We start from the raw sequence: 16341 nt of genomic DNA on the forward strand, positions 1-16341 counted from the left end.
AATACAAAATATTCAGAATTTCTTACACGTGAAAAAAAATATATGTGTATATATATGTATGTATGTACGTATATATGTATACGTATACATCATGGGTTTGAAGAAAACTCCCTATAGGTTTAAAGAACAAACCTGTTTTTTTCTAAGAGGTTCCAAAGCGCAGTGCTTCTAGTAGTAGGATGTCCGGAAGATCATTATGAGACACCATTGTCATGTAAGCCTTTGTGGGAATTTAGTGACAGGTCCTTATAAAGTGTCCCAGCCAACCCACCTTATTACAGATTCAGCATTAAAAAAAATTGCACCGAGTTATAAAAAGATTGAATTGTACTTGAAATAAGCTCACGTGAAGCTTGTGCATGACCTCACAGCAATGTCGTGCGTATGTCGGGGAGACATACCCTTTTTTACATTTTAATATCCGGCACCTAGTTGCTTGTGTTGAAACGATCGGGCGGTGGTCAGCCACGGTCAGTTGATTCGTATCAGCTTTGACGTAGAAAGGCCAAAGAAAATAACTCTGCTTTCAGTTTTGTAGTTGCCTAAAATTTTATTAATCGTGAAGAATGAATCAGCATGAAGAAAGGAGCCATTTCATACTGGGCTCTGACCCTCCGTACACTGGGGACCTTGGGGAAGGCCCCTTGGCAGTGGAGATGGACTCTTAGTGTTGGTCACCTCGTGCCTGACCTGACTCCCAGAATCCAGTTTACCTATACAGCCTTAGTCATGTGCACCAGACACAGATCCACGTAGAAATGGCAGTTAAAGTGACAGCAAGGAAGTGAAGACCCCTCACCTGGCAGCGCACCTGTGTGTCCAAGCGTCTCTTCCAGTAATGCCATTTATTATGTGGTACGTGGGTTGATAGGTTCCTTGAGAGAAGTTTTACGTTCCATGCACTCTGTTAAGAAGTCAAGGCAGTATTCCAATATTTCCATCAAAAAAAAAAAAAATAGTGGAAAAGTGTTAGAGCCCAAGAGAGTGAGCCCCTGTGGTACCATTTTCTGTCCGCTAGATAAGTCAGCGAGCATATTCCTAGTTTCGAAAGCGCCCCAAGTCAGGTCTTAGCAAGTGCTGTGTTGAGTCCCCAAGACTGATGTCTCTTTGACCACTTTCTTTCTCCGCAGCATGGATCAGCAAGGCTCTTTCGTTCTTCCAGCAAAGGCTTCCAAGGTACAACTCAGACAAGCCATGGTTCCTTGATGACTAACAAACAGCATCAAGGCAAATCAAATAACCAGTATTACCATGGCAAAAAGAGGAAACACAAGAGGGATGCCCCCCTCTCAGACCTTTGTAGATAGTCGGCGTTGTACGATGGACTGTCTTCTGTGTGCAGTGATCTCGTGCTCAGGACAGTTGGATAGGGACTCCTGGCATTCGGGAGCCTCACACTGTTCACACTCTGATTTAGCAACTGCGTTTTTTCCCAGCTCGCCACGGAACGGATCATGAAGGCTGACAACTGCAAAAACAAAAAGCAAGCAAAAAAGGGGGAAAAAAAAAAAAGGCTGCTCATTTGATAAGTCATATGCTACAACAGGGTCATTTTAAGATTTAAAGCTTGAATGTAAAATAAATCTATTTCTCATTGGCTTTATGCAGAGTTATAGGGAATAGTAGTCAGCGTGGGTAGGGCGATAGAAACAAAAACCGATTTCAGAGGATGGGGTGGGGAAGGAAAACAAAAGTATCTCATAGGAAGTCCAGATTCCAAAGGGGAAAGTGATCTGTGCATGTTTTCTTTTCTTTTTTTTTAAATATTTTTGCATATATTTACCATTTTATTGTGTGTATATATAGATGACCATATAGGAAATGGATATTTGTAATAGTGGATTTGTTAATACTTTTTACATAACATTACTGTTTAAATTGTAAACAGATTTTTCTCAGGATTAGTTTGAAAAATAATCTGACTTGTCATCTTAACATCCATATATAGGGAAGTGATTAGTTCTATTACTCAATTTGTTTTCCTCAGCATTGAAATGACTTACTAGAACCCTTGTGACCTGCTGCAAAAATTTTTCCTCTCTAAAGAAAAGGTTTATGGTGGCAAAATGACGTTTTATTTTGTAAAAAAAAAAAAAAAAAAAAAAAAAAAATGTACTATGTACTTTTGTGTAAACACTGAAAAATCTCTAGTCATCTCTAAGAATTACCTTGCAACTGTTTTCTATAGTGCTGTCGTCTTGGGCAATGGGCAATTACATGACTTTGTGTTTGTTTCCTTTGCAGTCTTTTTTTGTTTTGTTTTGTTTTTCTTCCTAATAGGAAAAAAAAAAAAGGCCACCCGCGTCCGGTCCCGTTCCTGTTGCAGTGACTCCCCGAGTCCCACAGACCTTGCATGCTGGCTCCTCTGACCCTGTGTACCGCGCGCTTGTGTTTCCATCTCTTCTTTTTTAAACCCACGCTTAACTACTGTGGGAGAGAATAACTGTAAACAGCTTTAATTAAATCATACTTATAAAAAACTATTTTCTTATACTCCACTTTATGCTTTTGGTATTGTTGATCTTTAAAAAATTAAATGGTCTTTGATAATGGATCTATTTTGTATTGCCTTATTAAGACCAAATACTTCTTGTCATCCCATTCTTTATCCTCTCCTTCCATGGAATTGTTATCTTTAATTAAAACTTTTTAAAACATTGGCTTGTTTCAATCCTACTGTAAATTTTGGTTGTGGTCAGCTTTGAGCGCCAATGAGATGTATAATTCTGTTATCCATCACATGTTGAGTTTGAAACTCGGGAATATTGACTATAACAGGATGTAAGTGACATTTCTGAAAATGCTTTCTTTCAATGTGAAGGCTCTTATGTTTAGCATCAGTGTGTGTGGCTCTGTTAATTATAGCCATTTCTGAAATGAGATTCTTTTACATATATATGTGTATATATATATATATACGTGTGTGTATATATATATACATATTAAGTACTATTGGCTTTTAGGAATTTCTTTTATAGACATTTATGAAATACTGAAGATCAATCAGACCATTAATGGACACTTAGTGCAACTTTTTTAAAGAAAATAATGCTAAAGTAAGACCAAAACTGATGTCATCACTGAAATTAACAGTTTTCGATATGTTCGTATTTTAATTCACAACGGAAGAATGTGTTCCACAACTGGAAACTCCTAATACTTGTGTAAACCGTGGAAAATTTTAAATGTGATGTTATTTTGACAATGTTTTAAATTTTCGAGCCCCATTTTACTCTGATCAGAATTTTTATCACGATGTTGAGCTTTTGTTCTTAGAAACGAGTTTGTCATAACATACCATGCAGAATCACAGTATTTATTTCTAGGACTCTTGCGAACGTGTAGACTGACGTTTACCGCTAAGGGAACAATTATTTATAAAATAATATTAAATCCAGTATTAGCTGCCTACTTCAGACACTTAATACTTTGCAGAGATCCATTGTTACATTAACCACACTGAAGTTTTTTTCTTTCGTTGTTTTGTTTTAAGAATCACCCTCATTGTTGAAAGTAAATGTACTCTTAGGGAGCAGATATTAGCGTTCCAATAAGCATGTGATTATATTAAGGTGGTGGTAGCGGGAAGATAATCTTGATTCCATTGGGAATCTTAGGTTTTCGTAAATTTATTGGGAAAATAGTTTTTCCTGTACTGCTGAAGTTTCTTTTTGGTAAACAGTATCTTTCTAAAAGAAAAAGCATGAAGGAGAAATTGAGGTGTGTACATATCCTCAAATGACCAGCATTGTACTCGTGAATACTGTGTATCTCGCAATGAACAGGGTGGAAGCTGTTCATTTTTCAATCTGAAGTAAAAATACTTTCAAGAACTTTTAGTTTGCCTGCTCATTTGTTTTTGTACATTTCATCTCTGTATTTGACTCCCGTCCTTTTTTCTTTTTTGACTTCTAATACTTTCTATGAAGATTTTGTGACTATATCGGAAACGTGTCATTTAAATATTACGGTCCATCCATATTCATGAGTCATAACCCTCCTTTGCTCGTACTTGCAGAATGGGATCTTCAAAGTCGGCCTCGCTGTGGCGACATTTCTCTGGCAGTCACGTCTGTGCACCTGGTCGGCGTCGAAGCTCCTTGAAAAGTCATACTGAACGTTTCAGCACCGGTTTTAGAAGTGCTGATAGGTCGTAGACGTGCCCGCGCCCAACCTGAGTGGTTTATGTTTTGATGACAAAGGGAAATGCATTTTTTTTCCCTTCCAGTTTTAAGGTGTCCATCGAAGGCGCCTGGTTTTTAGTGTCTTTGTCTTGTTTGGCGATGTTGCGCGTGGTTGTCAAATCTCGCTTCCATCTCGGGATCTCTGGGCTTCAGCAGTTGATTGTACTCTACTTCTGTCCTAAGTTCAGTTGAGCCTGTCATTAAAACTTCGGCTCCGGATATCCCTGGGTGAAGTCTTCACGGGGTAAAAGCCTGCTGGCTAGGGACCGCGTGACGAAGAGTCTTTTTTTTCTCTGAAGTCTCGTACCCACCTCCCAAGTGTTTCTCCTTCCCTCCCCCATGTCGTGGTCAGTGTGAGTTGTGTTTGTCTCAACCTGCGGACTGGTGTTTGGGGGTTACAGAGCTGTAGGCAGGCCAGAAGAGAGGATGGCCCCACGGTGAGCGGCGGGACCCTCTCGCTGCAGTGAGCTCCCTGCAAAGACATCACCATTATCGGGTATTCCTGTTCAGTTGTGTTGATATTCTTACGGTTCGTGGTTGCGTGTCAATTTCATGTCAACGTTGACGTCCGGTTTGAAACCGATGATCCGTTCCTGCAATGGTAACATGCTGTTGATTTCTTAGCGTTTCAGTCACTAACTAGGAATGTTGGTAGGAGATTGGTTGCTTCTCAATTAACTTCAGAAATTAAGTGGTAGCATACGAAAAAGACATTGCCAATTTTGCTGTGATAAATACTGAAGCGTTAAATTTAATGGTCGGAAGAATTCGTTTTCACCCATCAGTTCTTGCTCTCCGAGCTCATTCAGCGCCTTCGATCGGTGGAGAGCAACATTCTCATCAGCCGTTTTGTGAGGAAAGTATTCCATAAATGGCTCTGTGGAGCTTAATTGAGTAGAAAGTTACATTTAATAGTCACTCTTTATTCTAGTTTTCATCAGTGACATAATTCATCTGGTGAGATATTTAGAGAATGACGTAGCATCACTGTGGGAACAAAGATGTGTAAGAGCAGTTCCTTGGAAGTGGTGTCTGCATCTTGCCTCAGCTTCTGAACCTCAAGAGTATCTTGTCAAAACATTTACGGGCGGAATCAACGCTAAAAACAAATCTCCATACATTACTTGATATTTAACGTAACTAAGAAACAAGTCACATTTCACCATGGAAGTTAATCGCATGGCCCGAAAACGACGTAACCCAGAAGCCTGCCTCTCCCATCTCCTTGTGAGCGGTTTTAACTTGACACTTTGAGCAACTTCTTTTTTTTCCCCATCAAAGATAATGACCTAACCAGCTGTAGAAATCAAATGTTGACAGAATTATTAACCAGGAGAATTGCTTATAAACTCTGCTGACCTACTCGATAGGCACAATTAAATATTTACTTAAGGGCAGTTTTTAGTTAATAGACTGCTAATGTTTGTTTTACTCTTATGCAGCTTTTGTGATTTTTAAGTATTTGGCCTTTACATTTTCTACTTAAGTATATGCCCTATTAAATTTAACCTAGTCCACAGTCTACGCCGGAAGGAGTTCACACTGTTGAAGAGACTGAACCAGAGAGAGAGAAGGCATCCCCTTTGGTGGTCAGGAATTACTGAGAGAAATGTTAGCCGTATCACTAAGAACAGACGATAACAGGAAATCTCTTAAATTTGTGTATTTCAGCACAAGTGTTTATTAGTGTTCGCACATCATTATCTTTGCATTTAGTGTAAGTCCTTGTGCTAGGCGGCCTTGTCCGCTAGTCATTGCAGAGCTTCTATGTGGCTACAAGGCCTGGGCTCCACTAGGGAGACAGTCTGGATGAATTTGTTAGGAGTGGTGTTTTACCTTAAAGATGCCGCAGTAGTGACCGATGATAAAGGATCACAAGCTGCTGGTTACCAGAACCGTGGGGTGGGTGGGTCGGGGAAACAGAGGCCTCAGAGACGCGTTATCTAAAGCCCGTAACTTGCTGAAGCGAATGGGGCGCTCAGTCTCTTACAGATTAGTGGGCCATACCTTCTAAAGAGAGATTATTTATTGGTTATCAGCCAGATTTTTTTTTTTTTTGAGTTTAAATTTATCTCGCCTTTCAACTTGGGTTCTGCGGAGTCCATGGCTGTGTACCCTAAATCGTTTCATTATTACCTTCTATATTTGGTCACAGTTTCTCATAGTATGTCTCTCTGCCCCTAAACCAAAATCTCCAAAATTGAAGATCCTTTTCTGATTTTTATATCTTTAAATTTGAAGGAGTCACTTAAAAAAGTCTTTTGAAAGTCCTGTAATCCTAAAATAACCCAAGGACTCGGGACAAGGATCCGAGTCTTCGCTGTACTCAGCACCAAAAAGCACTGTCTTACCGCACGGTGTGAACGGTGAACGTGTAGCTTCTGGATGCAAAATGTGAACGGACGATTGAGAGAAACCCCTTTTCGTGGAATAGACGTAGATGTAATACATATCTAGACGTTTGGCGAGCCAGTGTTTGTGTTTAATAACCTTTTCATTTATCTCCTTTGATTAGCATTGCCTTCTGTGTTAAGAAATGCGGACTCGTGTGAGGTGCTGGAGGTTTGAATCATCTTGAAAGCTTTCCAAAATCTTGTCTAGTTACCGCTGCAGAGGCACTAAGGAGTTTGCCAGAAAAAGAGATTTGATACAAATGATTTATGAAATCTCGACATTTCCTGAGGTCATATCCTGGGCACCAGTTACCAATACTATGAATGAATTGCACACCTGGAAGCTTTTTTTTTTTTTAAGCTAACGACGATTTCTTCAAAGATGTCAATTGTTTGCCTCGAAAATTTTATAAATTGCATTTCTACGTACATCTGCCCCCAGTGCTTACCATGGGGCTGCTTATTCATAATCTGCAATTCCAATAAAGGCTTTGTGCTTTCATTGATCTTCGAAACCTCTGGTATGAGCCTTTATGTAAAACTTGAATGGCTATTAAAAAAATTATCTTGTAATTCTACAGGCGGCCCTGTTTAGACCGATGAGAGGTTTTTCTGTACACAGATAGCATTTCAGTGCGTTTTTAGCCTTTTTAATGCCCATCTGGAATGGGAGACACGTTAAGATGCTATTTTTTCTCCTGCCCGGGGTCGTAGCCAAAGATAGCGATGGGCCTCTGCACAGCCCCCTAGAGTCTGTTATTCGCAAATACCAACCCAGTTCTATCCTTTGCTTTAATGCAAGGGGTTATGCTTGCTGTGCTAAGAAGTTGAAATACTTTACCATAGGTTTCGTGGAGTGACACGTTACACAGACTGTTACAGTAGAATAATGAACATGTCTGGTTCTGCAAAGAACAGAGAAAGAAGCAGGGTTAATAGCCAAGCGCAAGCCCGAGTATGTTTTCCTGAGGGAGGAGTGGCAGTCCCAGGACTTGGACAGATGGTGCTTGCCTGGAACACAGCTGAGTGGTGGCGAAGAAAATCCTGGATAGTTTCCCTCAAGGTCATCACCAGCTGATTCAGAGTGAAGAGTAGCTCAGCAGCTTATAGACAACTGGCCGCTAAACCAGCCTGCCCCTCCAGCCTGGTCTCTTATCGCTTCTCGCACGTTGATTGGAAATGTTCTTAAAAAAAAAAAAAAAGTATAATCAAAATATCCTGTTGGCATCCCAGAAGTTCCTCAAATGGGAAATTACAGAGAATGAACTGAATATACAGGACAGTTCTGTCCATCTACCCAGACACAGCGCATTTGCTTAATTTCTCAACCAATATGTGAATGTTCCATTGTGAAGAAATGTAAATAATATGTAAATATCTAAATGAAGGGATCTGGTTGCCCTTTACCCCCCCCCTTTTTTTTCTAAAGATTTTATCTATTAGAGCATGAGTGAGGGGGGGGCAGATGGAGAGGCAGACTTTCTGCTGAGCAGGGAGCCCAGTGCGGGCTTGATGCCAGGTTCTGGGATCACGACCTGAGCTGAAGGCAGGCGCCCAACCGACTGAGCCACCCAGGTGCCCCAGGCCCTTTACTGTCTAATCCCACCTAGCTCCCCAGAGCTAACCACTTTCATATTTTGGGATGTAGCTGCCTAGATTTTTTTTAAATGTATTTACATACATAAACGTATCTGCCCACCTATAATGTCAGGGGTGTCTTTTGCCCTTTTACGTAAGTGGTACCATACTGTGGTATTCTGCAAGTCCCCTACCCTCTAGAGAGCGCGTGCCTTGTCAATACAGACACCGGTCTATTTCGTTCCTTTTCACGATGCCGACTTTCGTTTGCAAGTGCCTTTAGTAAATTAACACGTCAGATACCCCAAGGCCCTTATAAGCCTATAGGCCCGTGAAATACCCAGTCCTTGAGCTTCCCTCAAACGGGTTTTGTAAAGAGTATTGCTATTTGATGGCACTTCTCCTCCTGAACTGAGTTTTCTAGGGGGAAAAAAAATTACCCCAGTTTTATCTTCTTTTAGGTGCATTTTCATGAGTTGCTTTAAGAAGTTTCATCTTTGATACTTCTGCTAGGACTGACAGGTAAAGGCAACATGGTCATCTGAAACTTTTTAGAAAACGTGGCCCCTGACTAAAGTGATTTTAAAAAACCAGTTATTGATCATTCTCTGCCACCTGCCCCCTAAAACTTGATATTTTCATTTCACAGTCCCTCCGTAACTGCAAGCAACAACGACGAAAACTCTAAAAATGTTCTCTGTCTTAAAGGAGGATGACTCGGATGGTGAGCAGAGCGGGACTCTGGCGAGAAGGAACCAGTTATCTGGGTCAGAGAGAGCAGAGAGCTGCCTTGAATTTTGTGGGGGAAATCTGGAAAGTGTTGTTGGAAAAAGAGAGGACGAAAAGGTGGTTGTGGGAAGTTCCAGACAGTCATCTCCCTACTCCTTAGAAACAGTGATGTTTGGTTTTGTTAGGAGATACTTTCCTTGAAATCGCCTTCTTAGGCTCTCATTATGTGATTGTAAAATTTCTGCTATAATTTCTATTCATCAGTGTCCAGAAAAGTCTGTTATGAGCTGTTCTCTATTTACCAGATTAGGTTTGATTTTTAAATTGGGAACGTTTTTCACCTTTTAAGTAAAACGTTTTATCCTTTTTGCTTGTCTAAGAAACCATTTAAAAGACCCAAACGCATCCATGAAATAATCCATTGAGGAAATAGCATAAATTTGTATCTATGTGTGTCTGTGTTTCTAAAGCAAGTAATTGATGCCTATTTGCAAACATGGGATTAAAATGTTGAAGAGAAACCCATTAGAGATAAAAATGTCAAGGTTTAATGCCAATATTAACATGAAACAGGAGAGGGTTCAAAGTATCAGGTGGCCTGTTTAAACGGTGTATCAGTGTTCAAAAGAGCTATTGCTCACCCCTGCACAAATGCAAACCATTTTTGTACTTAAATCATCCAGCAGGTGTCTTCAGGAATGTGGCTTTGCCCAAGAACTCAAAATAGTTGTAAGGTGCATTACATCATGCATCTTTGTTCTTTAAAATCCAATCCAAGAAAACGGTGCTTTCACATAAGTAGGCAAGACCTCTGCACAGGAACACGGAAGGTAAGGGGGAAGGGCACACAGGAGCAGCCTATGGAGACAGGTGTGTGCAAGGCTGCCAGGCAGGGCCCGGCTGGAGGGGCTCTGGGGATCTGGGCTGGGCCCTGCGAAGGAAGTGACAAGCAGGTGGTTGGGGCAGAGCAGCGGTTTTGTCCTAAAGTCAAACAGTTCTCAAAGTCTGTCTCCCATCCCTTCCCTCTGCTTTCTCCCTGTCCTGAGGCAGCCACTTTCAACTTCCGGTGATTTGGGGCGGGTGGAGTGTTTACCCCGATGTCTCGAAATAATATACTTGTCATGCCATTTCTTTTTTTAAGATTTTTTTTAAAAAGATTTTTAATTCTGTTTGTAAGTTATCTCTACGCCCAACCTAGGGCTCGAACTCACAAGCCCAAGGTCAAGAGTGGCAGGCTCCACCAACTGAGCCAGGCAGGCGCCCCTCTAATGCCACTTCTTGGTTTTCAGTTGGTGGAACCTGCCACTCTTGACCTCGGAGTTGTGAGTTCGAGCCCTAGGTTGGGCATAGGGACAACTTAAAAAACAATAGGGGTACCCGGGTGGCTCAGTCGGTTAGGAGTCAGACTCTTGATCTTGGCTCAGGTCTTGATCTCAGGGTTGTGAATTCAGGCCCCGCTTTGGGCTCCACGCTGGGTGTGGAGCCTACTTGAAAAAAAAAATTATGTTTTGACTTCTTACCACCCCTGAACTTCTGCACCCCAGCCTCCCAATAGAATTATATCGAATTGTTCCCCGACATTCAGCATTTATAGTACTGTGACTGTGTAGATGGTGCTCTTATCAGTTGAACTGTGTAATGGAAAGATTATTTTTCTGCCCTTTTTAAAAAAGATTTTTTATTTATTTGTTTGTCAGAGAGAGAGCGAGCACACGCCCAAGCAGGGGGAGCAGCCGGCAGAGCAGCAGAGGGAGAAGCAGACTCCCCACTGAGCAAGGAGCCTGATATGGGGCTTGAACCTAGGACCCTGGGATCATGACCTGAGCCAAAGGCAGACGCTTAACCCACTGAGCCATCCAGGTGCCCCTGCACAAGTTTTTTTTTTTTTTTTCTCATTTGCTTGTCTTTTGAAGGATTTTTTGTTTTGTTGTTGTTAGTTTTCCATGTACTTTTTTAAAAATAATTTTATTTTATTTAAAGTCAATTAACTAACATGCAGCGTATTATCCGTTTCCGAGGTAGAGGTCAGTGATTCATCAGTTGCATATGACACCCAGTGCTCATTACATCACGTGCCCTCCTTCGTGCCCGTCACCCAGTTACCCCCTCATCGCTGCCATCTTCTAAGACTCTGCAAACGCTCGGGAGCTCAGGTATCCCCTCACTTCCATCTTGTCAGGGGCGCCCGTCCTGGAGCTTCTGCCCAGCCGTGCCTGGTGCGCACGTGCCAGCCTGCTCTCTCTGCACGTCCGCTTGTTCCCCGCACACACGCCGGGGGCAGCTCCTCTTCTCCGCATCCCCACGCTACCCTCTTTAGTCGATAAGCTCTCTCATCAGGGCGCAGTCCCAGGAGCTCCCTGGGAGAGGAGGCGCAGGCTGGAAACCTCTGACCCTGTTCTTCATTTATGCTCAAGTGATAGTTTTGCTGGACACAGAATTCTGGGTTGGAGAAGGTTTTTCCTTCAGAATTTGAAAGCATTGCTTCATCGTTCCTCACGCTGTTGTGAGCAAAGTTCGTTGTAACATGTTTCTTTTGTTGTCGTTCTTGAAACTTTTCAGATCTTTGTTTTGGTTCCCAACATTCTGAAATGTCGCTGTTACGGAAACTAGGTGGGTCTGTGGTCACCTATTGTACGGGGCACTGGGTGCCGTGAACCCTTTCCATCTCGCCCCACAGGTCCCGTGTTACTGGGAAATCTGTAATTCGTTTTTTGTTTTCCTCCCTGCTGTGTTCTCTGGACTCCTCGATGACTCAGATATTGAGTCTGCTGGACCGATGCTCTGGTTTTCTTCTCTCTCCTACCCTATATTCCATCTCTGACATTTTATTCACCTTGATCTTCCAGCCCTTCTGTTGGTTTTTCATTTCTGCTATCACGTTTTTCATGTTGAGTTCTTTTCTGTCCTCAGATGTTCCTGGTTAAAAAACAGTATCCTGCTTGGTTTCGTGGTCACAATATATGTTTTGAATCTCTGAAGGTATTAATGATGGAGTTAAGTTTCTGTCTGCCTGTCTAGTCTCTGTCAACTTCATTTTTCTGTTGTCTTGGGCTCTCTTTTCCGGTTTAGAGGCCTTCCTCAGATGCCTGTTTTCTGGTTCCTGCACATGTATGGGAGGGGGGCCCACCACGCTCGTGGGATTCTCTACCACTCCATGTGGCGGTCAGCCACGTGGCTCCCTCAGCGTGGTCAGGCTTCATGGCGGGGAGGAGAGGATCTCTGGGACTCGGCTGGTGGGGTTTCCCAGAGAATTCCTCCAGCCTGGGGGTAAGGACCTGGCTGCCCTCATCCTGGGAGCTGAGGGGGAACAGTGCTGGCTTGGGGGGGAGGGCGGGGGGGCAGGGGATGTCTCTGTTTCCCCGATAAATCCGACTTTTAAATTTCTCTCTTTTTTCTCCAGCTGGGCTTGGTATTTTAGCTTTTCCAGAGAAAAACCCTGCAGACCCTGCTTGGGTGGGGAGGGGTGGCTGTTCAGTTGGCCAGTGGTGGTCAGGTGTGGGGAGAGATGGGCACTCTTAACTCCTTCCTCGGTGTGCAACCTCCCTCCTTTAACTTAGCGCTCCCCGGCTGCTGGAGAGAGCTGGCACTTCCAGCCTCTGAGCCTTCGCGGCTTACCCGTGTAAATGGGGTCGATTCTTAGCTTTCCTGGCGGCCAATTCAGGCGTGCATTTCTTGTGTCTCCCAAGTCAGCACCACTGATCGATTTGCTTTCCACCTTCCGCATTCAGATTGCTGTTTCTTCCTCTCATTTTCTGCATTCTTAGGGGCGCTAAAAACCTTTCGTCACTGTTCTAGTGGACTTACGGAGGCCGCAAATGTACATGGTGTGTTCCATCCGCCATCTTTTCTGGCCAATTTTTTCCAGTTTTATTGAGATATAATCGACATACAGCACCCTGTAAGTTCAAGGTGTATAGCATCATGACTTGGTCTGGCTAGTTTTTTTAAAAAAAAATATTTATTTGAGAGAGAGAGCTTGAGGGGGGGATGGGCAGAGGGAGAGAGAGAGAGGGAGAGACAGAATCTCAAGCAGATTCCCAGCTGAGCACAGACCGTGATGTGGGGCTCAACCTTATGACCCAGAGATCATGACCTGAGCCAAAACCAAGAGCCAGACACCTAACCGACTAAGCCACCCAGGCACCCTGATCTGGCTAGTTTTCTTCCTTCCTTCCTTCCTTCCTTCCTTCCTTCCTTCCTTCCTTCCTTCCTTTCTCTCTCTCTTTTTTTTAAGAGTTTATTTATTTGACAGAGAGAGAGAGAGAGCACGCGCACAAGCAGGGGGGAGGGGCAGAGGGAGAGGGAGAAGCAGGCTCCCCGCTGAGCAGAGAGCCTGACATGGGGCTGGATCCGAGGACCCCGGGATCATGACCTGAGCCAAAGGCAGACGCTTAACCAACTGAGCCACCCAGGCGCCCCGTGGCTAGTTTTCTAACGTAAAATTGGATTGCCAGGGAGAAGGGTATTGAAAGAGTACATCTCAAGCCTTGAGACTCAGTTATCTCAGGGAGTGGAAGGAAGGAGAGAATTTCCAATTCTTATCTTTGGATTGTTTCATTGTCTACTGTGAAGTTCATAATCCCCTTCTAGAAAACCATTAGCTGCATAGGTCCACAGGTCCTCACTGAGCATCGTGTCTGTGATAAGAAAGGAAACTCCTCCTCTCTTAAGGGTAAGCAACAAGGACCGTCTGGCTGGGAAGGCCCACACTGCTCCGCGTAGTGATGAGTGAGAAGTTGAGCCGGAGCTGAAATGATAAGCAATCTTGGGAAAGTAAAGTTGCTCACTGTCCTGCTTGGCCGTGGCCTGCTAAGGAGAAGGGCTGGGTTTGCCGAAGTAAGTGACTCACAGCTTCTGTTCAAGTGATTTATTTTAGGTTTTTAAATTTTCTCTCTGCACAAGCGCAACAAGACCCTGACCTGTGGCCTGCCACCGCAAATCATTCCGGCAACACATGCTGTTGGCCCTCTAGCAGCAGGAGCCAGCCCTCCCATTTTGGGCACCAGCCCTGGGGCAGCTAATGAGGGACTCTTCGGGCAAACGTGCCCTGGAGTTTTCCAACATAGTCGAAAATTAAAATCACAAACACACGAGATGTGGACATTTGGAGACCCCCTCACCTGGACAGAGACATTCAATTTTTTTTTTTTTAAAGATTTTATTTATTTATTTGACAGAGAGAGAGACAGCCCGTGAGAGAGGGAACACAAGCAGGGGGAGTGGGAGAGGAAGAAGCAGGCTTCCTAGCGGAGCAGGGAGCCTGATGCGGGGCTTGATCCCAGGACACTGGGATCACGCCCTGAGCCCAAGGCAGACTTAACGACTGAGCCATCCAGGCGCCCCTGTTTGTTTGTTTTTCTTATTGTTGTTTTAGTATGGTGTGAGGTGGTCCTGGATAGTTTTTCCTCTAATAGTGTCCAATTCATCCAACACTTAGATACGGAAGAAATCATTCCTTTTCCTTTCTGATTTGAAGTGCCATCCTTGTCACTAAATAAACACACCTGGCTTTTTTTTTTTTTTTTTAAACAATGCCTATTTGCAGACCCCCTCCCCAGGATCAGAATTTCTGGGAGTGGGGCTCTAACCGTATTTGGAAATCAATGCCTTAGAGCCTTGCCACCGAGGCTGGCCTGAGAGCCAGCAGCCCTGGCACCCCTGGGGAGCTTGGTGGAAGTTAAAACTCTCCGCAGCCACTGCAGGCCTGCTGAATCAGACTCCAAGTGGGGCCCCGCAGCGCGTGTTTCCACCAGGCCTCTGGGCGCTTCTGACTTTGGCTCCAGTCCGCGAGTCACTCACTGAGGGCGGCACGCAAGGGGGCCTTGTGAGCCAGCTGGCCACAGCACACATGGTAGAGCTGTCTTGGCAATGAGTGGTCAGTTAATGGTACACACTGATGCAAGCATTGTGTGGCGCTCACTTTCCCCAGCTCCGTTTTCCTGTCTGCTGTCAGGCCTGCCGGTCATACAATTACAACAGGACGACACACACAAGTCCGGGTGCGAAGTCATAGCATCGTCCCCCCCCCCCCCCCCCCAATACACCGCAAGGGGGCTGAGGGCTCCCAGCGCTTGAAGAGGCAGAAGGGAGAGGCCTGAGCGTGAGCCCAGCAGGTCCATCCCATGCCCAGGTCTCACCCCTCACGTTCCAGGCTTGATCTTGACCGCTAGGACACACCAGCCTGGAGCTGAGACGTCCACTGGTCTCGAGGCCTGGGGCAAACTCACTTCCTGGGTTCTGCTCAGGGGCGGAGCTGCAGGGTGGGCGGGGCGAGGTGCAGAAGCGGCTGATGAAGATCAGGTGTGCCCACGATCCCGCCCGCTGCGGGGATTCCCATTTCCCGTCCAGGGAAGTCCCAGGATCTTGCCCTGTGAGCCCTCGGGATGCAGCAGTGACCTCGCCAGGGTAGCAGTCCAGGGCCACCCACGGGGCCAGGTGCTACCCCTGGAAACCCAGAGGCGGTGGGAACTGGACTAGGGGATCAGGGCAGGCTTGCTGCACAGAAGGGTTGGGAGTCTCAGCTGGGACCTCCCTCCTGCCCGCCATCTGGGATGGAAATCAGATTTGACCTTCCAGCATAATGCCATCCGATTCCTCAGCATAGTTCCAAAGTAGGTGTCCACAGGGCTGGGTTCTAGGCCTACTGCGGGGTCAAGGCGAAAGACCCAGAGCCTGGGTGTCTCTTCCCTGCAGGGTAAACGAATGCACCTGGCTCAGGGCTTCCATCCCGGGGCTCCACGTAGATCAGAGTTTCTCCAACCCGCTTGTCATTGGATCACCTGCGTGCGTGTTAAACTGCACGTTCTCAGCAATCTTTCCTGCGGATCTCGGGCCAGGGACTCCGAGGTTGGGGCGGGAGAAGTGGGCCTCACGGCTGCCCACGGGACCCCTCTCAGTAATGGGCAGAAGTGCAGTTTGGACAAGGGGACTCATGAAGGTCTCAGTTAAACGCTCTGCTGGTCTTGATTACCCCTTCAGTCGTCTCTTTTGTCCCTCCCAGCGGTGACTCAGGAGTGCTTTCTTGCTCACCCAGCCCGGGTGCCTCGGAAACAGGGCAGATGTTTTTGCTGCCAACACTGGGGCCCCACCCTGGGCTGTAGGCAGCAGTGAGTGGGGTCACGATGGGGTTACACACCTACTTTCTGCGAATACCTACTTTCTTAGGCGGGGTTTGTCTCCCTGGTGCCTGTGAACACGGTGCTGGGGGGCGGCTCCCATCTCCGGACACCCCGGGAGTTTAAGGCCGGGGAGACACAGAAAGTTTCCACTTAAGCTTCCTTCATCTTGGCAGGAGCGCATTAGCCCCAAGTCTATAGTTCCTTCTAGAAAGGGGCGTTCCTGGAAGGGGGGTGGTGGTGAACTGGAGCAGAAACAGCTGAAAGAGTTTGCTAGAAAGTGTTTCCCTCTGGGGGTGGAGCAGCACCTGGTGCGTCCACACACGTGCGTAACGTTGAGAA

At 45.2% G+C, this 16341-nt stretch overlaps 2 protein-coding genes across 3 annotated transcripts in view; both read left to right on the forward strand.

The window, feature by feature from the left end:
* The window catches only part of TENT4B (terminal nucleotidyltransferase 4B), a 67991-nt gene extending 64158 nt beyond the window's left edge, over positions 1-3833 (forward strand). For both annotated transcript variants that reach the window (XM_026494725.4, XM_026494724.4), the window contains exon 12: positions 1131-3833. In XM_026494725.4, coding sequence (XP_026350510.2) covers positions 1131-1307 — 177 coding nt within the window. In that variant the 3' untranslated portion in view covers positions 1308-3833. The remainder of the gene's footprint in view (positions 1-1130) is intronic.
* Positions 3834-16274: 12441 nt separating this feature from the next.
* ADCY7 (adenylate cyclase 7) overlaps positions 16275-16341 on the forward strand; it is a 55031-nt gene continuing 54964 nt past the window's right edge. Inside the window, exon 1 of the mRNA XM_048223700.2 lies at positions 16275-16324. The gene's annotated coding sequence lies outside the window, so the exon portion shown is untranslated. The remainder of the gene's footprint in view (positions 16325-16341) is intronic.

Source organism: Ursus arctos, unplaced genomic scaffold (assembly GCF_023065955.2).
Source record: "Ursus arctos isolate Adak ecotype North America unplaced genomic scaffold, UrsArc2.0 scaffold_19, whole genome shotgun sequence".
Taxonomy (NCBI): Eukaryota; Metazoa; Chordata; class Mammalia; order Carnivora; family Ursidae; genus Ursus; species Ursus arctos.